This window comes from Barbus barbus (genome assembly GCF_936440315.1).
Source record: "Barbus barbus genome assembly, chromosome: 5".
In the NCBI taxonomy this organism is placed as follows: domain Eukaryota; kingdom Metazoa; phylum Chordata; class Actinopteri; order Cypriniformes; family Cyprinidae; genus Barbus; species Barbus barbus.
Window position 1 is genome coordinate 2,271,868 of NC_136733.1, and position 26,185 is coordinate 2,298,052.

The following is a 26,185-nucleotide window of genomic DNA, read 5'->3' on the forward strand; positions in this document are numbered from 1 at the left end:
CAGCTAGTGGTCAAGACAAAATTTCTAATTTTAATTTATCTCGTAGTAAAATAACTAAAATAAAAGTTAATTTTTAAAATATGTTCAAAAACACAACAACTTAAACTAAATTAAACGGGATAATTATAATTATCCTTCATTTGAAATCTAATACCGATAATACTAAAATAATTATAATAATGATATATCACTTATAAGCTTGTCCTAAAGTTGAAGGACAAGTTTAAAAGCAAATTAAAAATACATTAAAAACGTCACCATCACAGCTTACATCCCAACAATAGAATATAATTTGTATTATTATTATTATTTTTTTGTAGAATATAAATGCAATGAAGTCTATTAAGATGTCAAGCGTTACAGTATTTTCACGTCATCTAGTGTTTATGTATTGCAGTCGAAACTTTTTTATATACGCAGATTACTAACTGGCCATTATTTGTTACTTCGTTTGTAAGAAGGAAAGCTTTGATGCTGGAAATGTTGTTTTGTATCTTCCTCTCTGGGCTGAAACTTTCACTGGTTTCCTAGCAACCGCTACAGACACGGCTCTGACAACAAACACGTGTGTGTGTGAGTGTGTGTGTGTGTGTGTGTGTGAGAGAGAGATTGTTATGGAGGAGAGGTGAGTGCCATCTGATACTTTATAACTTTGCAAATGTGAATACCATTTCTAATGTCCAGAATGATTGTTTCTGGTTTAGAATGGCGAATTATGAGAATGGTGCCAGAAGAATTCAGGCGTTCTGGAGATGTTTTAGGGACAGAAGGCTCTTCAGACTCATGATGAACACTGTACGCTCAGCTGTAGGTTCATATAACAATGTCTCTCTGTGTGATTATTTTGTGTTATCACATTAGCTTATTATATTTCACAAATAATTTAAAAAGAGAAAAAGTAACACATTGAATTGAACACAACATTTAAAAGTAGAAAAAAATGAAACTTTGTGAATGAAATGTACTCCAACCCAAAAGACAAAAAAAAAAAAATATATATATAAAAAAAAAAAAAAAAAAAAAAAAAAAAAAAAATATATATATATATATATATATATGTGTGTGTAAATATATTTAAAAATGTAATGAATATATATATATATATATATATATATATATATATATATATATATATATATAAACAGATTTGCTAAAATATATTTCAACATATATTTATGCTAATAAATGTTCTACTGATATTATTTTTTTCTTTTCTGTTATTTTCTTTTGTTATATATATATATATATATATATATATATTGTTTTTTGTTTTTTTATAAAAATGCATTTCAACCCAAGAAAATGCAATCACATATAGCAACAAATAAAACTTTTTTTATGTTTGAACATATAACACATTTAAATAAGAAAATTACAATATTATATTAGTAATAAATTAATAATAATAATAATTATTATTTCTTGCCCCTGAAATACATTTTGAAATATATTTAGAAAATATGAAAGTTAGAACTACATATATATTCAATATATTTCATTGAGCTTCACTGTTTGGAACATATATTTAGCATATTTAAAACATATTTTGGCCATTTATTTATTTATTCATTGCTGATTAATCTTTGTTATATTTACAACTTTGAAACCTCGTAATGTTGGTTATTTTCATCAGAAAGCACTACTTACTTTGACCCCAGCTTCATCTGTTTTACTGTAAATCAATACTGTTTATTTATTGGATATGAGGTTGATAACATTCCTGTCAGCACTTTCATTGTACTACATTTGATCAAGTGTGTGTGTGTCACAGGAACAGTGTCTGGCATCAGCAGTTCTGCGTCAGCTCAGTCCCAGAGAAGCTGAACTGCTGAAAGACCCCAGTCTGAAGTGCAAGATCAGATTCAGGTATGAACTTCATACAAAACATCATCAAGCAGCATTATAGGGTGGACCAGAAGCTGACTTATGCAATAACAGCCCTGCTTCTTAACACACTCTGAAAAAGATTTACTGGAACAAAACATGTGACAACTAGCCCCGGTCTCCCTGATATATTTAACTTCTGTTCAGGTTTGCAGGTCCTCAGTTTCCACCTTCACTTGTCTTCAAGATTTTCCACATTGGAGGAGGAGGACACTATCTGTCTGGCAAAAAAGTCTTTTCTCCCTCCAACCAGGTCATGAATGCTGGTCCAGTGTTATTTCAGCATCACTGCAATACTAATATAGTTTTATTAATATTTTGAATTAGTTTTTATTTTGTTATTTTACATTTTCATTTTGAGTGAGTTCAACATTTTTGTAATTTTTTTTTTTATATATATACATCTAGTTTTTATTTATTTTTTATTTCTTTCAGTTTTAGTTATTTATCAAGTTAAGCTAAATTAAAATGTGACATTTTGCCCTGGGAACTAGTTTAAATAATAAAAAAGTATAATTAATTTTTTTCTGTTATCTTTATCTGTTTATTTTTATAGTTTTAACTCTATAATCCTGTACTGGTCCTGGATCTGGTTTATTCTGATGCATCCTAGTTTCAGTTTTAGTTTTAGTTATTTATCAAGTTAAATACATTTAAATGAGAATTGCTAGTTTTAATAAAAATATTTAAATAGTTATATTTAAAAACACTTACCAGTTATTTTACAGATTTTATCATTATTTTTTTAATGATCCAAGACCATTATTTCAACATTATTTTTACCATTTATTTTATTTCAGGTAACAATTTTTTGTATAGTTAATTTATCTATAATCCTATATCTATAATCTATAATAATTTTTTGTATAATCTATATTCCTGTGCTGGTCTCAGATCAATTTTATACATCCTAGTTTTTGCAGAAATAAAGAACGGTTTACTATGAGAGCAAAAAATGCATGTATTTTAATGACTGCTCTATGTATGGCTGCGTCAATAGGCCACAGCAGACACCCGCAGAATGATGGGAAACAGAGCATTTATGGATCTCATTTCAATGGATGAGTTTCACAGAGCCACTGTTGAACCGCAAGATGTGATTTGCATGAGAGACTATATGCAGGTGGATGAAAATCACCCTTCAGGCTATATTAACAGACCAATTCTGTGACGCAGTCATGCTGTTGTGTTGCTCGTTCACCCTTTTCTCCCACTCCAGTATTCCAGCCACCTGGATGAGCTTCCAGCATGTGTAGGAGGAAGGGAAAACGGATGGAGGTTCCTGTCTCTGAAGGTGCTGTCCCGGGACGTCATGCTCAGAGAGGGTGTGAAGCCAGGAACAAGAGGCAGGTTGAAGACGGTTCTGCCGTTTAGACATCTCGCCCGCTCTCATTTTGCTGGACAGCAGCTCTCACACAGGTATTCAGTTTCATCTTGCATTATAGCCTCTAACAAAAGTCTCACTCTCAGACCTTAGAAACAAACCGAATGCCAAAGTTTAAGAATAATATATATAAAAAATATGCTTAAAGGAATAGTTCACCCAAAAATGACAATTTGCTGAATTTACTCATCCTCGTTCCAAAATGTAGATGAATTTGCTTCTTCATCAGAACAGATTTGGAGAAATGTAGCATTACATCACTTGCTCATCAATGGATGCTCTGCAGTGAATGGGTGCCGTCAGAATGAGAGTCTAAACAGATGATAAAACATCACAATAATCCACAAGTAATCTCCACTCCAGTCCATCAGTTAACGTCTTGAGAAGACAAAAGAAACAAATCCATCATTAAGATGTTTTTAATTTCAAGTCCTCATAATACTGCTTTTTCCAGTGAAAAATCATCAAGAGAGAAATATGCACAGATCAAGCACCAATGAAAACAGCTGTAAACAAATTTGTCTGTAAATTTTGATGTGACAGGGAATTAACTTTTTCACTGAGGATGTGCTATTATGGATTATGGACTCATATTTTGGCCAGAAGCAATGGTTTGAAGTTAAAATGTCTTAATGGATTTGTTTCTAACAAATATGCAGCTTTTCACTTCTCAAGATGTTAACTGATGGACTGGAGTGGTGTGGATTATTGTGATGTTTTTATCAGCTGTTTGGACTCTCATTCTGACGGCACCCATTCACTGCAGAGCATCCATTGCTGAGCAAGTGATGCTCTAAAGAAATAAAGTCATCTACATGTTGGATGGGTACATTTTTGGTGAACTATTCCTTTAATATTATTCTGATGTGTCTTTCTCACATTACAGAGGTTCCCAGGTCTCTACACGACAATCTGCCCGTGCTCAAAACTCTGCGGCTCGCAAGAGACACCTGTACGGCCTGAGTGAGGCTGAAAGAGTATGTTTCATTTTGATAATTTTTTCATTGTAACATTAATGAATAAATTAACTATGAACTATTCCTTTAATATTATGACAGTTGAGAGGAACACAAACTCCTAGGTGACAGAAATGGAAAAAAAAATAGATTAGAAAAATGACTTGTTGATGAAATGATGATTTATTTGAATTTGCTGTGGGACCAAATACGGTTTGCTCCCCAATTCCAGATTTTAGATGAACAGAAGCACATTAACACCCATGACATGAAGAAACAGAATGAGACGGCTGAGAAACTGGACATCAAGATAGTTCTGCCATCAGTCGAGACGGAAGACTACAACTCATCCGGGTCTGAATGGGAGGAAGAGGCTGAGAAACTGTGCAGCTGGTCAAAACAACTGAACATAGATGCTTTAGAAACACTTGCATTCATTTAGATGGAGAAATAACATTTTACACTAGTAGATGCACTGATTTAGGTTTGTTTTTCAGTAAATACTACAACCTAGTGCATTATTCTGAGGTGCTTTCATTAAAAATTAATATATTACTTCTGCAACTGGTCAAAACCAACTGGATATCGATGCTGTTAAAACACCTGAGTTCATGTGAATGGAGAAACAATGTTTTATAGTTGTAGAGGTCCGGATTAATGTCAACATACGGTGACAGTATTTGAACATTTGGGCTCTTGCTTTATCCCATGTCTCATGCATGCACTCCCTAAAGACATCCATTCCAGAAACTGTACAGTGCCAATTTTCTACTATTTTTTCATTCTCATGAAAATATACACCACATGCTAATAAGTTGCATCCAAGCATATGATCAGAAGATGTATTGCATCATTCAAAACTTACGCACAACTGTTCATGTGTGTTGCCTTAATTTCCAGACTCTCATCTTGTCGCAGTCATTTGCACGTCCGTCCATAATCTGATCATATTTAGTGTCATATTCATAAGTCTTTCTGCCTCCATATTTTATCTGTTTGCATGCATGCACACCTGTATGTATGCATGAAACAAGAAAACTACTAAACATGAAAAAAAAATCCTCATGCAAGGAAAAATAAAATAAATAAAATAATGAACCTTTTTTTTTCACTTAATATGGGATAAAACTAATAAATGTAATTTTTCAGTTGTGATAATGTATTAAATGAACTACTGTGATGCTCATGTTTAAAATTTGTCAGTTTAATATTTTTTTAGTCTTAAGTCGCTGGGGTATATTTGTAGCAATAGCCAAAAATACACTGTATGGGTCAAAATTATTAATTTTTCTTTTATGCCAAAAATCATTAGGACGTTAAGTAAAGATCATGTTCCATGAAAATATTTTGTTAAATTCCTATAAATATCAAAACCTAATTTTTGATAAGTAATTGACCTATGTATGGCTAATAACTTCACAAGGACAACTTTAAAGGTGATTTGCTCAATATTTAGATTTTTTTGCACCCTCAGATTCCAGATTTTCAAATAGTTGTATTTCAGCCAAATAGTGTCCTATCCTAACAAACCATACATCAATGGAAAGATCATTTATTCAGCTTTCAGATGATGCATAAATCTCAATTTCACAACATTGACCCTTATGACTGGTTTTGTGGTCCAGGGTCACATTTTGATTTGGGTTTAGAGATTGGAAAAATTTCTAAAATAGAAAAGAATAAAAAAAAAAACAACAACAACAAAAAAACACTTGGGGTGTTTCATAAATTGATATATCATTTTATATTGTGACAGATGAACAAATTTGATTTCCATCGCTGAAATCTGTGCACTAAATATTTTATCTAAGACAGGTGATGTGGGCATGAAAATGCTGTGCCAACCAGTGGGCGCTTTTAAGGGCCAAACAATGAAACATACATCTTTGATATGAATAATTAGGCAGGTGATGTTTAAACAGTGCGTTAAAAGCATGCTTGTGCATGTGGCACGATCTTTTCCGCTGTCGCTCGCTGTTAGCTTCGCTTTCTCCGGGAAAATGTCGGTCACCGGCCTTCCGTGTTTTCCTGCGGCTCTGCGCAGTGACGCGCTGTGGCGGAGCAGCGGGCTGCAGCGCGTCTGTCTGCGGAGCTCCGCCCTCCCTGCGCACTCCGCGGCCCGCCCAGCGCCCGCTAACTCCCGCTCCAGCCCTGCCCGAGTCTGGGGGAATCCGACGGCCTGCCTGCCTGCCTGGGGAAAATCTGGAGGCCGCCCCGCGCGTCGATCTACGGTAAGTGCGCCGATACCGACGAACCGGACCGCGCGGGTTTCATCCCACCCGCTTGTTGCACACGCGCGTCATGTTTATGCGCGGTTATTGCACGTTTTGTTGTATTATGTTGCGCGTCGCGGCTGGAGACGCGAGGCCTCGGATTGGCCGTCGGGCCCCAGGCCTTACGCAGGCCGCACTTGGGCCTGAAGCGCTGGGGGTGGGTTATTGTTTATAAATGCTCCTACATGCACGCGACACCAAACGCCCCTTTGTTTTTAAAGCAAAGCTCGCACGTATGCATGCGTGGGAATCAAACGCGCGATGTGTTATGGCTCAAAATGGCGCGCGCAGGGCAGGCAGGTTTTGTTTTCAGTGAAAGGGGGGAAATTATGGTCACAAGGCGCCATGATTATGTCCGGTTTCAGGTGCTGAAATACGAGGAAACCTTCAGCGCGCGGGGGGTGGGAAGCTTCGGCGCGCGCTGCTGCTGCTGCACTCATTCTTCTCAAATGCATGAAGCTTCGAGTGTTTCCTGACATGCACGACGCGTTTAATGCATTTTGCGTTGCATTTAAAGACGTGTTGGATCATTTTATTAAATGCACAGCCGTTTATTGGTGCGCATGTTTAATTTCCAGTCGCTCTTGTCGCAGTCATTTGCAAATTAAAGGGACATGCACGTTCGTCAATAATCTGTTCATATTTATTGTGTGTCATATTCATAAGTCTGTCTGCCTCCCTCCGTATTCATCAGTCTGTTTGCATGTCTGTTCAAACCTATTGCATGCATGCTTACATTATGGCAACTAGTTCTTGAAGCCTGTCACATTATGATCCTCCCAGTTCTTATGCTAAAGGCTCCATTCTGTGTTTACTTTTTATGAGAGAGTAGTTCTGCTATAAATGATTGTTTAACTCTTTTATTCTCTTTTTATCATAAATGGTCTCTAGCAGACATTCTGGTTGAATTGTATGTGTTGTTGTGTTAGTTGTGCCGTGGCCAATGAAGAATAAAGACGATGGATGAGGAGGTGACAAGGCTTGCTCTCCGTTCCCAAGAGCCAAAGATTATACTGCATGGCTCAGGTAATAAAGACACTGGGATGTTTGCTCACTCATTTGTGTGTCTGGAACATTTAATGCCATTGTTGTGATGTTCTCATTCTATAGAGCATTTGATTGGACAAAACAGTATTTTTTGTTTACAGATGAGAATGTTAAGTTTGAATTTATATTTTTATAATGAAACATTTTGTACATTTTCAGGAATGTGAATATGAATAAATAAGCATTTTAAATACAAATAAATTTCTTTAATAATGCAGAATTAGAATTACACACACATATACAGTCATGGCCAAAAATATCGGCACCCTTGGTAAATATGATCAAAGGTGGCTGTGAAAATGAATCTGCATTGTTGGCACCCTTTTATTCAATACTTTTTGAAACCTTCATTTGTCAGTTTAACAGCTCTAAATGTTCTCCTATAATGCCTGATGAGGTTAGAGAACACCTGACAAGAGATCAGAGACCATTCCTTCATCCAGAATCACTCCAGATCCTTCAGATTCACAGCTCCATGACGGTGCTTCTTCTCTTCAGTTCACCTCACTCATTTTCTACAGGGTTCAGGTCAGAGGACTGGAATGGCCAGCAGAAGCTTGGTTTTGTGCTCAGTGACCCATGTTTGTGTTGTTTTTGAGGTTTGTGTTTGGATTATTGTATGGTTGTAAGATCCAAACATGGCCCATTATAAGATTTCTAACAGAGTCAGTCACTTATTGATTTTTTATCTGTTGGTATTTGATAGAATCCATGATGCCATGTGTCTGAACAAGATGTCCAGGACCTCCAGCAGAAATATAGGCCCACAACATCACAAATACAGCAGTATATTTCATTGTACACATGGGGTACTTTTTATCCGTGTTCACCAAACCCATCTTGAGTGTTTGCTGCTAAAAAGCTCATTTTTTAGTTTCATCTGATCATAGAAGCCAGTCCCATTTGAAGTTCCAGTCGTGTCTGATAACTGAATATGCTGGAGATTGTTTTTGGATGAACGAGGAGAATTTTTCTTGAAACCCTCCCAAACAACATGTGCTGATGTAGGGGCTGTTTTAACAATTTATTTATTTATTTTTTTTTTTTAAAGGTTTTCTGACCCCGAAACTCAACTATTTAGTTTTCTGACCATCGAAACTCTACTATATCAATGGAAAGCGTATTTATTCAGCTTTCACATGAATGTCTAAATCTCAGTTTCAAAAAGTTGACCCTTATGACTGGTTTTGTGGTCCAGGGTCACACATGTAGTTGAACTGTAGTAACCCGTGGTCAGCTGAATGGCTTGGTGGTTATGAAGTGCAGACAGTAGTTTTGAGCTGTAGTTGTGTGTTGTTGCAGATGAGGGAGGTGTGGGGGAGGAGGAGTATGTGGTGGAGCTGCAGGAGACGGTGCTGGTGTCAGAGGTGGAGGGTGAGGCCGCGTCTGTCCAGGGCTTCTCCTCCGACGAGCTCGTCATCCAGGACGCCGTGGAGGACGTGGTCGCCGAGTACGTTCACTGCGACGACGACGAGGGCGTTGCCGTGGAGACCTGCGTGATGTCACTGGAGGGCGAGGAGGAAGAGGAGGATGGCGTTGCCATGGCAGAGATGACGGAGGATGTTCTGGTGACGGAGGGGAGGGACGCTGAGCACGACTCGGACGGCTGCGGAGATTACCTCATGATCTCCTGTAATTCACCGAATCATCGTTTGGTGCAGTTTATAGTTTCAAATGTAGTTTTAGTTATTTTAGTTATTCAACTTAGTTGCCAAGGCTACATTTTCTTTTTTGAATTTTTCATCTAATATTTGTTTGTTTGTTTATAAGCACCTTAAATTTTAAATTTTTCATATATAACAATTCATTCTTATTACTTTTTACAGTATTATGCTATATAATATTTTATAATATTATTTGTTTTTTTTAGTACCTCAACTTTTTCTTTTTAGTGTTTAGTGTTTCATCTAATGCTTGTGTTTTTTGTTGCATTTTTTTTTTATTTTTATATATTTAATTAAAAAAAACATTTTATTAATTTATGTGCTTTTGCCATTGTTATTAGTTTTTATAATATAATATTATTTGTTTTTTTATATTTCTTAATTTTGTTTATTCTTTTGTAATTTAATACAAATAATAAATTAGTAAGATAAAATAATTTGTTTTTGAAGTCTCCTTTTAGCTTAAAGTTTTGTTTCATTTAAGTTTTATTTTTATGTTTGTCATCTAATGTTGGTTTCATTTTACTTAAATTTTATCTTCAGTTTTTAATATTTCCAAAAAATTATTTTAGTTTAGTTATGTTTTGTCAGTTTGTTAATTTGATCTCTTATTTGCCAGTTTATTTGTTTCTGTCTGAATAGTTTGGATTATCCAAAATAGACATTAACACATGATTTGTTTTAATATATAATATTTTATAATAAGTAGTGTTTTATTTTATTTGATGTTACAGTTCCAAAGTTTTGTCTCTTTTCTCTTTATCATCATCATAAAAATGATTCTGATCAAAGTATCATCTGTTCATAATTAATGATGGAGTCTGTTGTTCGTCCTGCAGTGGATGACGCGGGTAAGATGGTGTCTGGAGACGGAGAGGAGGTGACGGTCGAGGGGGCGATAGATGATCAGGAGGTGGAGAAGGATGAGGACGGACAGGAAGTCATTAAAGTTTACATCTTTAAAGCAGACTCTGGAGAAGACGACCTTGGTGAGTGAACGAGAGATTTAGTTAAGAGTATTTTGAATTAGCTTTTATTTTTATCATTTTATTTTTTTTACATCAATTTTAGTTGTGCTTTTGTCAGTTATTAGCTTTTAGAATATTTAATAATATTATTTTTTATATAATATTTATTTCTATTTAGCTTTTATTTTATTCCAGTTTTAGTCATTTTAGTATTTCAATGTAAATGTATTTCAGTTTGTTGCCAATTTTCATTTGTTTTTTTTAATGTAACGTTTGTTTTATTTTATCTTTAGTTTGTAGTTGAATTTTTTATTTTATTTTTCATCGTTATTAGTTTTTGTAGTGTTACATAATATTATAATATTTTATAATAATATTATTATTTTTTAATATTTCTATGTAGCTTTAATTTATTATTTTGGTTTTAGTTTTATACATTTTAGTACTCCAGCTTAAACTTATTCTATTATATTTCTAATTTCTCATTAGTTTGTCATCTGAAGTTTGTGTTTCACTTTTATTTTTTGAATATTATATTTTCATTTTATTTATTTTTTTTATAATTGATTTTAGTTTAGTTATGAGCTTTTGTCCTTTTTAATTGGACAAATTGTTAAATTGTTTTTAATTATTATTTGGTATTTAATTATACTATTAGATTTTATATTGGTATTTTAATATTTATTATTTGGTATTTTAATATTCGGTAGTATTCCAGTTTTCTATTTAGCTTTAACTTATTGCAGATTAAGTTTTAGTAATTTTAGTACTTAAACTTTCAAAATTTCAATTAGTTGCTAATGCAACATTTCTCATTTCATTTAAATATATTATTTATAAAATTTTTGTATGATTTATAATAGTGTTAGTTAATAGTAGCAGCTCTGTTCTGGGCCCATTGATGAAATCTTCAGTTCAATGATTTCAAAGAAATTGCAGATTCATATACTCTCCTGGGTCTCCCTGGGCGTTTGCCACAACTTCAGTTCTGATCAATTATGATGCATCATGATTGTGGAGATTTGTATCCCAGTGTGTATCATATTTAGAGGTAATTGCTGGTGCTCAACTAGGCTAAAGCACTTTTTACATTTTACTTCAGGGTGAGTGAAAATGTTGCCAGGGCAAGTAAAATTTAGTTGATGCTGTCAGTTATTTTAATAGCATGAGAGGAGGATGTAGTCCAGTAATAGGACTGGTTGTTTAACTCTGTGTGCAGGAGAGACGGTGGATCTCGGTGAGAACGAGGCGGTCGCTCTGGCTGAGCCTGTGGTCCGGCCGCTGAGAGAGAAGATGGTCTACATGTCTGTGGGAGACGCTCATCACACACAGACTGATGGTGAGAAGCTCTGAAAACCCAGCACAACTGTTTTCAACATTGATAATAATCAGAAATGTTTCTTGAGCAGCAAATTAGCATGATTTCTGAAGGATCATGTGACACTGAATGCTGGAAATTCAGCTTTGATCACAGGAATAACAAATCTTCACATAGAAAACAGTTATTTTAAATTGCAATGATTTAAAAAAATTGTAAAACACCGTCCGTTTTATAAAATTAGTTTTAGTCTCTTTTGAGTCCTCAGTTTTGAACTCAAGTGTATTATAATGTAAAGCTGTTTTATCGGTGTGGTTATTATTTAAGTAACACTAAAAAAATTGTTTTATATATATATATATAATTTAAAATGTTAACTGAAAATAAAATATGAAAAAACAAACTTGGCTGAAATGCTAAAATTGCACAAATTAAAACAAAAAATTTATAAGAAATAAGTGGACAATAAAAACGAATAATATTTTAAAAACAAAATTACTAAAATTTTTACTAAAATTAAAACAAAAAGTATAAATTAAAAATGTTAATATACTATACTAATATATTAATGATATTAAAATAGCACCATTTTTTACACTGGTGTCAGTCGTTTAATATGAATCATCTGATCTTTTGCTTTGTATTTCATAAATTCGTAAATTTAATTCACTGGATTATCCAAATATAGCATGACTATTATATAATATATAATTGTTTATTATATGATTATTTAATATATAATATTTTTTATTTAATATGTAATTCTTTATTTTATTAAGAAATATTTAATTCACTGGATTATCCAAATATAGCATGATTATTATTTAAAATATAATTGTTTATTATATGATTATTTAATATATAATATTTATTATTTAATATGTAATTCTTTATATATAATTTTTTTTTTTTTTTTTCCATCAGAAATATCTATATTGTGAATGTAAAGTGATTGGTGATGAAAGTGTTTCACGCTGATATAACCTTACAATAACATGTTTGCTTGATATTGGCTGCAAAAGCTCAAATAGACATTTAGTTTTTGCTCAAAGCGCTTTGTTCTTTCTGTGCTACAAATGTGAAATGATGTAAGTTTAGGGGAACATGTCGAACCAGCAGTGTAACCACTGTAGACATTGAGGAGGACGTGTTTCTGAATGTGTGATTCCTTTGGTTCCTGGTTTGAAAATGTAGTTATTATTGTCCCAGATGTACTCCTTTCTGATTTTTAAGCTGCAAAATGCAATAACGTGTTTTCAAAGATGAAGCTCTGTGATTTGAAGCATTGAAGTGGCACGAGACACATTACTTGTGTGGATGTCATTGTTAATGTGACGTTGTAATTTTAGACGCTGTTATTGTGCGTTTATCCATTGTTTATGTGCAGTTTGCGGTGTTTTGTGCGCAGGAGGATCTAAGCTCTCGGACGAGGTGTACATGGAGGTGGTGGTTGGAGGAGAGGAGCCGGTTCCTCACGACAGGCCGTATGACAGCACTGCCCTCAGCAAGGACTTCATGCCCGTCGCGTGGGCCGCTGCATACGGTCAGGAGTCTGCATTTCACTGACCCTACAAATCCAGATCATGTAGTACAACTGGGAGAATAAATCGATGCGTCGAGAAATGATTCCGAATGCATGGTGATTCTTTCTCGAGTCGATTCTGAGCTTAGTTTTGAACAGCAGATGGCGCTGCATGCTTTAGAAACAACCGTACTCTGCTTGTTTCCAAATCCTTACACACGCTTGAACCTAAAATTATCATTCATAAAATTGGAAAAGGTTGACGTGAATTACAAGGATGTTCACAGTGGGCTTTGTTTGCATTAATCTCGCGTCACAAAAGCATTCTGAGCCGAGGTGAAATTACAGACTCAGCCGAACACACAAGTGCTCTTCAGCGTGTGGATAAAAACTAGAGTAGAGCGCCATCTGCTGTTAGAATCTAAGCTCCGAATCCATTCCAGAGAGAATTACGACGCATTCGGAAGATCTTAGAATCGATTCTGCATCGGTTTATCGTCGCAGCCCTACTAAATAGAGTCTATTAAATACAAAACAACACACTGCATTCATACGGCATTATGAAATGTAGGCCTGGGTATTGTCACAAATTTCATGATTCGATTTTGATTCACAAGCTTTCGAGTCGATTCTGATCTCGATTTGATTCAAAATCAGTGTTATTGTAGTATCCATGAAATAATATTTGTATAATCATTTTTATTGATGTTTTTATTTTCTCATTGTCTGTTTTCATTTTACTTTTATTTAAAGTTTTAGTCATTTTATTGTGCATTTTGTCATTTTTAGTAGTTTTGTGTTTTTGTCCATAGGGTTTTTATTAATTTTAGTACGTCAAGTTAAACTAAATCTATCTAGAAACACTGGATTGCAGTAACAGGTCTGTTTCTGACTTCCTGTACTTTAATGCCGTCTTTATTAGTGGTTGACTGATATGTGACCCTGGACCACAAAACCAGTTATAAGGGTACATTTTTTGAATTGAGATTTATAATAAATAATCTTTCCATTGATGTATGGTTTGTTATGATAGGACAATAATTGGCTGAGATACAACTATTTGAAAATCTGAGGGTGCAAAAAAATCCAAAAGTTGAGTAAATCGCCTTTAAAGTTGTCCAAGTGAAGTTCTTAGCATTGCATATTACTAATCAAAAATGAAGTTTTGATATATTTACGGTAGAAAACTTACAAAATATCTTCATGGAACATGATTTTTTTCTTAATTATCCGAATGATTTTTGGCATAAAAGAAAAATCGATAATTTTGGCTATTGCTACAAATATTCCCGTGCTACTTATGACTGGTTTTGTGCTCCAGGGTCACATATGAGTATTTTGAGCTACAATAAAGTTGTGGTTTTGCATTGATTAGGATGTTTCTTGTAATGATAAATGATTTTGAATATGCTCATGTGTGTTTGGTAAGCAGGTGCGGATGAGGGCTGTGAGAACCGGAACGGAGCAGCGAGCGCATTACTGCACATTGACGAGTCGGATGCACTGGACAAACTCAACCGGCAACACGGCAAGAACAAGAGACGAGCTGAACCCCGACAGGTCCAAACAGGTATCAGCACGCTCACCTCTCACTAGCTTATTAATAAATCTGAGGTTTTGTAAAATTGCTTTGAAAGCTTTACAGAAAATAGGATGTTTGCAATGTTATGCATCACGCTGCAAGATCATTTCAAATGAACTAAAGTGAATTAAAATGATGAATAAAAGTGGTGAAAAAAGCAAAAATAGAAATTTTTGCCAATATACAAATATATACATTTTTACCTTGATATTGAAAACAAAATAAACTTTTGTTTTCAAATATTTTTCTGTGAATTTAATCATTTGTAAATGTTAAATTGTCATTTTATTTCAGCAGTTTTGAGTTTCTCATTTGTCTCAATCTATTTGTATGTTGTATCTAGTATTATTTTAGTATTATTAATTTTTTATACTTTCATTTTTAAATTGTTGAATTTTAGTAAGATTTTACTATTTACTATTAGATTTTATTTTACTTCATCTTTTTTCCAATAATAGTTTTAGTTATAGTTAATAACAATAAACCTGCTTGTATCTATATTATATCAGCTGCATTTTGTTTATTTTTATTTTTAATTTTTATTTTAGTTTTTAGTATTTTTGTTGTTTTGTAATGTTGGTGTTGTTTTTTTTACATGTATGATTTTTTGTTTTTGTTTTAGTTCAGTTTTCATTTATTTATTTCCAGTTAGTAATTTTAATGATTTTAGCAATTTTAGTGCTTTAACTTAAACCAAGCGAAAGTTAGAAATGTTGCCTTACAATAAACTAAACTAAACTGAAATGTTGGCATTTCAATTAAAGGGGTTGTATTATGCGATTTCAAGTTTTCCTTTGTCTTTGGAGTGTTACAAGTTGTTTGCGCATATATTAGATCCGTGATATTCTTTATAAAAGTAAAGACTTGTCCACACCTTCCTAAAACTCCTCATTTAAACATGGCCCCACATACACGTCACTGTGTTGGAAGATTTGCAAATGTTTACGCAAAGAAAGAAGGCGTAACTTTTATTCTCGCTGTAGTATTGTTGTCGTGGAGACACTTTGTGTTTCCAAATATGGTAAGGGGCGAAACATTTCCATCACATGCTTGAGGTATTCGGCCAATCACAACGCACTGGATAGCTGGCCAATCAGAGCACACCGTGCTTTTCAGAACAATGAGCTTTGTAAAAATCTACGTGTTTCAGAAAGGCAGGGCAGAGAGGAGCAACAATACTGTATGGTATGTGGAAAATAATGTGTTTTTTAAACCGCATTAAAACACATTGCATTACACCAAATGATGTTATTTTTAGCATCGTCATATGACAATAATGTTTTTAATAGTTTTATTTAACACTAATATTGCATTATATCAGGTATTGGCTACAAAACTGATTCTCTTTTGTCCTCTCATTATCCTTTTCTATCTCCTCTCATTTCTCTCCAGCGATCATCATCGGTCCGTATGGACAGCCTCTGACCGTCTACCCCTGCATGCTGTGCGGTAAGAAATTCAAATCCCGCGGCTTCCTCAAGCGCCACACTCGCAACCACCACCAGGACGTGTTGAGTCGCAAAAAGTACCAGTGCACGGACTGTGACTTCACCACTAACAAAAAAGCCAGTCTGCACAACCACATGGAGGTGCATGCGCTCAGCAACAAAGCGGCGTTCGAATGCGAGACCTGCGGTAAAGAGTTCCACCAGCAGGCGGCGCTGTTCTCACACCGTCTCCAGCACCACCAGCAGGAGCAGAAATCGCCCACAGCTGCCGCCGTGACCAAGACGCACAAATGCAAGTTTTGCGATTACGAGACTGCCGAGCAAGGGCTGCTCAATCGCCACCTGCTGGCCGTGCACAGTAAGAGCTTCCCGCACATTTGCGTTGAATGCGGCAAGGGTTTCCGCCATCCCTCGGAGCTAAAGAAACACATGCGCACGCACACCGGCGAGAAGCCGTACACGTGCATGTACTGCGATTACAAATCGGCAGACTCGTCCAATCTGAAGACACACGTGAAGACGAAGCACAGTCGCGAACTGCCGTTTCGCTGCGAGCGCTGTGGCCAGACCTTCAGCGAGGAAGACGAGCTGACGCAGCATGCGGCTACACACGAGGACGCTCGGGGACACCAGTGCAGCCACTGCGACCATCGCAGCTCCAACTCCAGCGACCTTAAGCGGCACGTCATTTCCGTGCACACTAAAGACTACCCGCATAAATGCGCCGTCTGCGGGAAAGGCTTCCACCGGCCATCCGAGCTTAAGAAACACTCGGCGTCGCATAAAGCCAAGAAACTGCACCAGTGCCGCCACTGCAACTTCAAAATCGCAGACCCGTTCGTTCTCAGCCGCCATATCTTATCCGTTCACACTAAGGAACAGCAGCAGCCAGCGGCGCAGTCGCCGACTCCGCCCACGGAGGCGTCGCCGCCGCAAGCCCCGCCCACAGAAAAGCCCGCCCCCAAGAGGACTATAGGTGCGGCGCAGTTAGCAGCGCCCGCTGTAAAGAAAGCCAGCAGCGCGAAGGGTCCGCGAGAACGGAGGGTGTATCAGTGTCAGTATTGCGACTACAGCACAGGGGATGCGTCTGGGTTCAAAAGACACGTTATTTCCATCCATACTAAGGACTATCCGCATCGCTGTCAGTACTGTTCGAAGGGCTTCCGGAGACCTTCGGAGAAAAACCAGCACATTATGAGGCACCATAAAGACATGGTGCCGGCAGAATGAGCTCCTCCTCTTTCACCGCTCACTTCCGTAAACACACTAAAACAACCAGTGATTGGAAATCACCCTCCCTCATGTTGGCAACCTCTGTATAGGGCTTCTTACCAAGACCCCTCATGCATAGCAGTGTGTCTGTGTTGTGTTTGTATGCGAGAGAAAAGTGTTTAGTGAGATCGGCTGGAAGTGCTTTCAAGTTGTTTATGGTCACATGGTCTCCAGTCTTAAAGGAACAGTCCAGCTTTAAATGAAATTTGTCATTTATTCACCCTCAATGTTGTTTTCATACCTGTTTGCATTTCTTTGTTCTGCTGAAGAAAGTTGGCATCCAAACAGATTTGGTTCCCATTGACTTCTATTCTACTGGAACACATATGAAAATATTTTGAACGGTGTTGGTGACCGAATAGTTTCAGTTCCCATTGACTTCCAATGGAAAGAACTAAACCGTTTTGGTTCCCATTGTAACAAAAAATATATATTTTGAAGAATTTGGGTAGCCATCGACTTCCATTCTATCTTTTGTTCATACAAGTCAATAGGACCTTGTTTAGTTACTGGCATTCTTCAAAATATCTTTTGTGTTGTGAGAAAGTCATACACATTTGGAACATCGTAAATAATGACAGAAATTAGTTTTTTGGGTGAAATATACTTTTAAAGGAACAGTTCACTCTAAAATTTTAAAAGTGAAAATAATTTACTCGCCCTCATGTTGTTTAAAATTAGCTTGACTGACTTTTTGCCAAGGAACGTAAAAGGTATTAATTTAAAAAAAAAACATTTTTTTTTTTATTCAACTAATTTTCTTTATATTATAATATTAGCATTTTAATAATGTAATATAGAAAAATTTAAATAATGCTTGTGGATTATATTCCAGATCTTCTGAAGACCCAAATTTATGTTGTTGTTCATTGAAAATCTTCCCCTCCACTTTAGAAATTAATATTAATAATAAAAGCGTACGAGGGTGAGTAAATAATGACATTTTTTATTTTGGACGGACTATTCCTTTAACTGTAGATGTTTTGTTTTTCAATGCATTTCAGTTTGGTTTTGTCCTCTTGATAGATGAACCTAACATGTGCATCCAGCCTCTGAGATCAGGTGCATATTCCTGAAGCGTTTCAGAGTACTGCGTTCAGTCTGGCATCGAGTAGATAACATAACCTCTCTGAAATGCTTTATGAATATTGGACAATGTGATTGATATCTGTCTTGCACTTTACCAGCATGTCTGTCTGATAGATAGCTGTTTGAAAACATGGACATCGGGAAATGATTTTAATGTTCAGGTATCGGCAGTTTTCCATTGGCACTGAGGACATATTTTGCAACGTGTGTGAGATCAGGACAAGGTTATAGGGAATATCTGGTCTCTCAAACCTTTAATGATTGTGAAAAGTGCATATGATCTGATCTAATGACGATGATGAGGGAAAAACAGACGCAGCGTCATCTGTAATGACCAATATGTTTAAAAGGAATGGTTCACCATGAATGGAAAAAATGTCATTTTTTTTAAGATTTATTCAGAACTAAATTTCGTTTTGATTATTATTTTTTTTTACTTCCTGGATCGAGTCCATGCAGGTTATGAACAGAGTTGTTTTATAAAGCATTTTGGGTCTGTGAGACCAGATAACCCCTTTAGTCTGTGTAATTAAAAGAAAGCTTGAATTCTGCGCTAATACGACAGATTTTAATCATGCAAAGGTAAATGTTTTCTCATGTTGTAAGTTGATGCATTTCTCTTGGATGTATGGGACCACAGGGATGTGAAGTAAATGGGTAAATCTCATGTAAAGAGCCCGTCTGGGTCAAATCTAACCCCAAAATCAAAGGAAAAACTAAAGTTGTTGTAATTTAAATACAAATCATTGTATTGCAGTAAATATGGTTTTTATGTTACATTAATGTACATAACCATCGGAAAATGAATAGGAATTATTGGAACTAAAAACAGCACCTACATTTGAAAAAAAACAAAAACAATTCTCACTCGTTAAATTTCATAATTCCAAATCACACAATGAATTAAATGCAAAGTTTTAAGTATAAAGACTTAAATAGTATTTTCTTGCAAAACACTCCAATAATCATGTTGGAAATGCGCTGTTTTGTGTTTGTGCATAACGTAAATCAAATCAAATGATGCTTATTAGGGTCACAATTCCACTAACCTGTGATGGATGATGTCATATCCAGCTTTGCATGTGATTGGCCAGAGGTTTCTAGAGGAAGTCGACCTCGAAGCACTGAAACAGCCTCTCTTTGTGTCCAAACAGAACCATTAGCAATGATTAGCAAAAACGATGCCATCGGTCGGGAAGGGAAGCACTTCCTCTCGACGCTCCCGGGGCTTCCTCTCTCTCTCTGTCCCTCCCTGTGATCATTTTTATACTGCAGATATTTATTTGGTCACCGTTTGAACTTTGTTGTATAGTTAAATGTAAGTAGGAATCTATGGGACTATAACTTATTGTTTTGTACACAGATCTGTAAAGAGAGAGTGTAGATGTAAACACTTCGGAAAGAGGACTTCAGAACTTTGTGTTGTCATGGATGTATCTTCACATTTGTTTAAAAAATGAGAAAAAAAAGGAAATAAAAGGCAAAGTATTTTCCTGCATCCTGTGTTCTTCATTATGGAAATGCAGTTGTCTGTAAGAGCACAACGTGGTCTTTTTATTTGGGATATAATGAGCGTTCCCATTTACATTTGTTCATGCAGTAGATGCTTTTGTCCAATTACCTTGAATTCAAGGCATACAATTTATAACCAAGTTCATCCGGTTTATTTATTCAGGAAATTATTTCTCAGTATCTTTAAAAGTTGTGTATTTACTGTATAATTTGTGAGTTGTTTTGTTATCATTGAGATGTTACCGATATTAGTTTTTATTAATATTTTGAATTTGTGTTTTGAATTTAAGTTTTAGTAATTTTGTAATAATGACAAATGTTTTTGTCATTATTAGTTGTGTATGTCTATATACAGTGGCATGCGAAAGTTTGTGAACCCCTTGCAGAATCTGGGAAAATGTGGATAATTTTACCAAAATAAGAGAGATCATACAAAATGCATGTTATTTTTTATTTAGTGCTGTCCTGAGTAATATATTTTCCATAAAAGATGTTTACATATAGTCCACAAGACAAAAAAATAGCTGAAATTATTAAAATAACCACATTCAAAAGTTTGTGAACCCTTGGTTCTTAATACTGTGTGTGGTTACCTGCATGATCTACGACTGTTTTTTTGTTTTGTGATGGTTGTTCATGAGTCCCTCGTTTGTTCTGAACAGTTAAACTGAGCACTGTTCTTCAGAAAAATCCTCCAGGTCCTGCAGAATCTTCAGTTTTCCAGCATCTTTTGCATATTTGAACCCTTTCCAGCAGTAACTGTATGATTTTGAGATCCACCTTTTCACGCTGAGGATGATTGAGGGACTCAAACACAACAATTAAAAAAGGTTCAAACATCCACTGATGCTCCTGAAGGAAACACGATGCATTAAGAGCCGGGGGGTGAAAACTTTTGAACAGGTTGAAGATGTCCAAATTTTTCTTATTTTGTTGAAATATCATATTTTTCCATTTAGTACTGCCCTTCTGACGCGACAGAAGATACTTGCATGTTTCCTGGAAGACAAATGAAGTGCAATTTACCTTGATCTTCAAATTCAAAAAGTTTTCACCCCCGGCTCTTAATGCATCGTGTTTCCTTCATTATCCACATTTTCACAGATTCTGCAAGGGGTTCCCAAACTTTCGATCCCCACTGTAAATGTCTTCAGTTTTTTTTGTTTTGTTTTAGTACATCATGGTAAACTAAAACGAGAAATGTTGGCAACTAGCTGAAATAAGTTATTTTTTAAATATGTATTATGCTTTATTTCAGTTAAAGTTTTTAAGATTTATTTGAATGTTGTTTTAGTTATAATTTTAGTTTCAGTATTTTTGTTGTTTTTTTTATTAGTTTTTCATATTTCTTAATTTTGTCATTTTTATTATTTCATATTCGTTTTTTTTATTGTGGTTTTAAAATATTACATTTCTTAATTTTTTTAAATTGCTTTTATACATTTGTATATGAAATTATATAAAACCAATTTTAAAAAATAACTTTTTTTTTATAAACTAGTTTACTTAACTAGTAATTTTTATTTATGTAATTAATTTTTATAAACTATAGTTTTTATAGTATTTTATCTATTATATATGTATTTATTTTGGTTACATAAAATTTATATTTCATACTTTATTTCAGTTATTTAAAAAACAAGTTTAGTTTTAGTTAGCTATTATATCCCTGGTGTGTACATGCTTGAAACTCATTTTATGAAGACTTACATTTTTATATTTGATGTTTTCATAAACTCTTTTTTTAAACTTTCACTTTAGCTTTTCACTTCTACAATAATCTTCCAAATGTCTTTTTAAAAGAGACCAAATTCTCCAAAGCATTCGATATTTACAACAATTTAAGTGGGAAATGTCATTTTCTGTGACTGACAGTTAACAAGCTAAATACATAAAAATCACAACACAGATGCCTCAAAACAGATTCCCCAAAGATTTTATTGGTCCAAACTCATGAAGAAATGATGGAAAGAACTTGGAGGGTAAAAGGACTGATAGTGAGAGCAGAAAACACTAGAGGCACTTTAAATTATTCACTACAGTCATAATAAATGAGTCAGGATTCATCAGCACATCAAGGGCACTCGTCTGGAGAGAAAACATGCTCACGTCAGGCCAGGATGCACTCATATTTAGTGTTTATAAGAGTGTTTTTAACAGTGTTTTACCATTTTTAGGCAGGATGGCGATGTTCTCAGGCACAATGCCTTGCTCCAGTGAAAACTCAGTGAACTTGTCCAGGACGTCCTGGCTCAGGTCTGGGGTTCGGCCTTCACAAATGTCACGAGAACAATTCAGAGTCAGCGCAAACTTTAAGTATTTTCATTATCTGAGCTGATGCTTTTCACAACGTTTTTACAGCACACATCACAGGTCGAGGAACATGAGATTTAAGCTCATAAGAAACGGCATCACAATCCAGGGAACCTTTGTAATATTTCAGTGAAAGAAGAAGAAATTTGGTGAGGTACCTCATTTTATCCATCAGGAAAAATGAGTTGTTTTATATTAAAATGCATTGAGGCGATTGAAAGGTAAGGTTGCAAATTAAGAGAGATTCAGTCAGCTGAAAATGAAAGCAACACTTCATTTGTGAACATTAACTGAGATTAATAAGTGCTTTAGAAGTACTTTGTTAATTCATGCTAACTAATGGAGTTAAAGTTCATTGTATCTGGTAATATTATTTGATGGACCTGAGCTCCAATACAGCAAGAAAATTATTTTCTGACCAAAATATGTTTTAAATACAAGCTAAATTTTGAAATTGAAAATAGATTGTTTCAACCCTCATATACCAAAATTAAAAAGCATTTCAGTGGCAACTACATATTTACATAAATATATATTTGACCAATACATTTTTGCAATTTTTTAATGTTTTTGAAAATATATTTTGCCCTCCATATATTTTCAATCCAATAGAATACTTTAACATTTGAAGAGAATGTTTCTATCATTTGTGAGCATAGGACACATTTAAAAAATATAAAAAAAAAACGTATTATTATTATTAATCTAGTTTTGATCTCTAGTAAAATATTCCATCCACATTTGCATTTAGCCTAAATGTAGGCGACTGTAATATGGAAATGTATTTTCTTGCCCTTAAAATATATTTTGGTACAAAAAGGTTGAAACTAAATATATTTTCAATTTTAAATATGTATTTCATTTAAGATAATTGCTTACAGCATATATTTAAACCTGACTGAGGTCTATAGTTGTCTTTAGTTTTTATGTGAAGAGGCCTAAATTCAAAACCTGCTAAAAATTAAAATACAAAATTTTAAATGAGTTAGTTACCATAGAGTTTGTTGAGAAGCGTGATGGAGTCGGCTTTGGTCTTGATGGTGTGGATCAAAGCATATTCATCATACTTCACATCAACAACACGCATGTCACTGTCAGAATCCCAGCCTGAGGAAACACATCATTTCCCATCTGAATCCTGAATAAATCACTACCATCTTTCATGTCTAGATGAACGCTATCTTCCTTACGTTCATTACGGAAGCTGAATTTCCCTGGAATATCCGCCTTTTTAGCCAGATGGTTTATTCTCCAGCATGTGCCATCAGGACTGGAAAAACAGGATGAAAAAGGGTTCAAATCATACGACATGAGAAGATTTTATTAATAGTTTCTTCTTTTTTAGTGATCAGTTTGTCTTACTTGAGACTGGAATATGCCATCTCCAGATCTCCTTCATCGGTCGGTGTCAGCATGGCGACGCCCATCTTCATGTTCGCCTTGCGGGCAACAAACCACTCGGCATTGGTGGCAAAACCAATCAGGTACCATTTCCCAGACACCTGTGTGAAGCACACACGTTAACACTAAACACCCAAAATATGGAATATAGTTCAAAAATATAGTTCAAAGTTCTAAAATATTCATTTAATGTTTGATACAAGTTTTATATTATAAAACTATATAAAAAAAATATGTATATATTTTTGCATGATTTCAGCCATGACCAAAACATACAGCTGCTGTTGACACAAAAAATATAGTTAAAAGTGGCATAATGTTTTTTGAGCATTTCTAAATTATGAATTTAATGTTTGATACGCATTTCGTAATATAAAAAGTCATGCAACATTTTTTATAAAAGATTTATTTATTTTTGCTTGAAATAAATGGGTAGCTGCATGACACTAAATATACACGCTGAAAAATACAAATATTTTCCAATAGACATAGAAATTATAGTAATTTTTAAGCTCAGAATTGTAAGCATTTCTAAATTATACATTGAATGATTGATACAAGTTTTTGTGCAACAAAACTTTTAATAAATTATGTATGAATAAATGGGTAGATGCCCTGACACTAAAGCACCTGAAATATACATTTTCTGTTGAACCTAAAATCTAGAAGTAAAAAAAAAAAAACATTTATTTTAGCTACTCAAACAGTTACAAAAAATATATTTCAAAGTTATATCATTTCTGAATTATACATTTAATGTTTGATACAAATTCTGAAATATAAAAACAAAATGTAATAAAAATATTCTGTGATATATATACATATATATATATACATATCACATTCAAAATAAAAGTTTTTGTTAACAATATATATGTTAAAATACATGTATGAAAAATGTTGTTTATATATTAAATATATTTATATATGATATAAAATACAATAATATAAATGTATACGCATGTAAATATTTCCAAAATATATACTGTATGAGTGTGTAATTATATATTCAGAATAATAATATATAACATAATAATAATAATAATAAAAATGTAAAAATTGTAACAAATAAAAAGATTAAATATGTATATAAAAAAAAAAAATACAACTCATTGATTTCTCTTAAATTTAATTGTAACCTATTTGAATTTCACTTCTACAATATTGCAGTCTTGCAGTCTTACCCCCTTGAGGTCGAAGTCGGCCTGCGGCGTGACCTCAGAACTGACGGCAAAGGCACAGAGCAAAACTCCCAGCAATCCCAGCAGGGCGGTTGCCATGGCTACTGCAGAGCTCGGTCTGGATTGTGTGGGAATCAGGGCCCCGAGAGCTGAATTCTGAGCGCAGAGTCCCGCTGCAGGAGCTTATATAGAGCCTAAGCCTGTTACATAAACACACGCCCCCTACACACACACACACACACACACACACACACACACGCACGCACACACCCCCCTACCTACAGGAGCACATACCAACAGTTCATTGCAATCATTAAACGTTAACACAAACCCTACAATAAAACTTTTTTTAATTTACAGTTTTGCATTAATTCATCATTTTACAATTTTTTCAGATTTCAGATTTTTTTCCGATTGTGGGGACAGTTTTGTCTCCAAATTACATCTACTGTATGTAAACCAACACACCACACACAAACACTCTGCACACACACAAAGCTCCAATACACTTGTCCAATACACTTGTGCCGGATGCTCAGCACACACATTTAAATGTCAATGTCATCCATTCAGTTCTCACTTTTCATTGCATGCAAACACACACACACACACACACACACACACACACACACACACACACACACAGAGGCATAAATAATGTAGGGTTTTAGGGCCCCTCTCATTTAACAGCTTTGTATAACAGTTGGCACAGAGGTTTGTGAGGGTGATGTGTTTCCTTCTTAACCAGAGGCCCCACACACACACACACACACACACACACACACACACACACATGCAACACACACACACACACACACACACAACACACACGCAACACACACACAACACACACACACAGAGCCCTGTCCCCTAAAACTACGTTAAGACAGGATCGGTTTATCTGGGTCAAAGCATGATTTCAGATGTTCGAAAGAGCATCATAAGATTCGATAGAAGAACATTTGACCCTCTATACCAAGAGTCACATGATCAATGACACTTATTTACTTCAATCTACTCTCATTTACTTCAAATTACATTTGATTAGTCACCTAAATGATGTTTTTTTCTGTTTTTAAATGCAATGCAATAAAATTTCAATGTGGTCACAGTCTTTTATACCTCACTGTATACTGTAAACAAAATGCCAATTTTTGATGCTACATTACAACATCAGAAGTATCAATAAAAAGTGTTACCAAGGCAGCATTCTGTTAAACTAAAATACATAAAAATTGTGAAATATTACAATTTAAAATATTCAAGAGTTTTATTTGTCACATACACAATTAGCTGTTTACTGTGTAAATACATTGTGAAATGTAATTTACTCCTGTGATAAAAGCTGTATTTTCAGCATCATTACTCCAG

The 26,185-nt window shown here is 34.8% G+C and overlaps 3 protein-coding genes across 5 annotated transcripts; 2 read left to right on the forward strand and 1 right to left on the reverse strand.

Moving 5' to 3' along the window:
- The first annotated feature begins 545 nt into the window (after positions 1-545).
- cUnhxorf58 (chromosome Un CXorf58 homolog) lies at positions 546-5,296 on the forward strand. Of its 2 annotated transcripts, none has more exons than XM_079415985.1 (8): positions 546-625; positions 705-807; positions 1,772-1,866; positions 2,032-2,137; positions 2,885-3,007; positions 3,104-3,303; positions 4,155-4,245; positions 4,457-5,296. In XM_079415985.1, exons 1-8 carry the CDS (start codon positions 615-617, stop codon positions 4,664-4,666), a joined length of 939 nt encoding a protein of 312 aa, XP_079272111.1. In that variant the 5' UTR covers positions 546-614; the 3' UTR covers positions 4,667-5,296. The 2 variants fall into 2 exon arrangements, with proteins under 2 accessions (XP_079272111.1, XP_079272112.1); XM_079415986.1 differs by having other exon boundaries at positions 548-625; positions 2,032-2,116.
- Positions 5,297-6,354: 1,058 nt separating this feature from the next.
- On the forward strand, positions 6,355-19,899 carry LOC306870335 (zinc finger Y-chromosomal protein 1-like). Of its 2 annotated transcripts, XM_079417549.1 has the most exons (8): positions 6,355-6,455; positions 7,427-7,523; positions 8,847-9,176; positions 10,048-10,197; positions 11,396-11,515; positions 12,903-13,037; positions 14,449-14,586; positions 15,991-19,899. In XM_079417549.1, the coding sequence occupies exons 2-8, from the start codon at positions 7,457-7,459 to the stop codon at positions 17,274-17,276; spliced, it is 2,226 nt and encodes a 741-aa protein (XP_079273675.1). In that variant the 5' UTR covers positions 6,355-6,455; positions 7,427-7,456; the 3' UTR covers positions 17,277-19,899. The 2 variants fall into 2 exon arrangements, with proteins under 2 accessions (XP_079273675.1, XP_079273676.1); XM_079417550.1 differs by lacking the exon at positions 6,355-6,455 and having other exon boundaries at positions 6,959-7,523.
- Positions 19,900-21,839: 1,940 nt separating this feature from the next.
- On the reverse strand, positions 21,840-24,966 carry LOC306869903 (lipocalin-like). Its single transcript, XM_079416831.1, has 6 exons — positions 24,818-24,966; positions 23,595-23,734; positions 23,423-23,502; positions 23,226-23,339; positions 22,088-22,189; positions 21,840-22,007 (listed from the first exon to the last, which is right to left on the reverse strand). The coding sequence occupies exons 1-6, from the start codon at positions 24,911-24,913 to the stop codon at positions 21,994-21,996; spliced, it is 546 nt and encodes a 181-aa protein (XP_079272957.1). The 5' UTR covers positions 24,914-24,966; the 3' UTR covers positions 21,840-21,993.
- Positions 24,967-26,185: the final 1,219 nt, after the last annotated feature.

Coding starts and splice junctions, on each gene's coding strand:
- cUnhxorf58 (XM_079415985.1), top strand. Junction 1,867..2,031: donor AAGTGCAAGATCAGATTCAG/GTATGAACTTCA, acceptor ACTTCTGTTCAG/GTTTGCAGGTCCTCAGTTTC. Junction 4,246..4,456: donor GCCTGAGTGAGGCTGAAAGA/GTATGTTTCATT, acceptor CCCCAATTCCAG/ATTTTAGATGAACAGAAGCA.
- LOC306869903 (XM_079416831.1), bottom strand. CDS start 24,913: ATGGCAACCGCCCTGCTGGGATTGCTGGGAGTTTTGCTCTGTGCCTTT. Junction 23,735..24,817: donor CCGACTTCGACCTCAAGGGG/GTAAGACTGCAA, acceptor TGCTTCACACAG/GTGTCTGGGAAATGGTACCT. Junction 23,340..23,422: donor ATTCAGCTTCCGTAATGAAC/GTAAGGAAGATA, acceptor GTGTTTCCTCAG/GCTGGGATTCTGACAGTGAC.
- LOC306870335 (XM_079417549.1), top strand. CDS start 7,457: ATGGATGAGGAGGTGACAAGGCTTGCTCTCCGTTCCCAAGAGCCAAAG. Junction 9,177..10,047: donor AGATTACCTCATGATCTCCT/GTAATTCACCGA, acceptor TTCGTCCTGCAG/TGGATGACGCGGGTAAGATG. Junction 13,038..14,448: donor CGCGTGGGCCGCTGCATACG/GTCAGGAGTCTG, acceptor TTTGGTAAGCAG/GTGCGGATGAGGGCTGTGAG.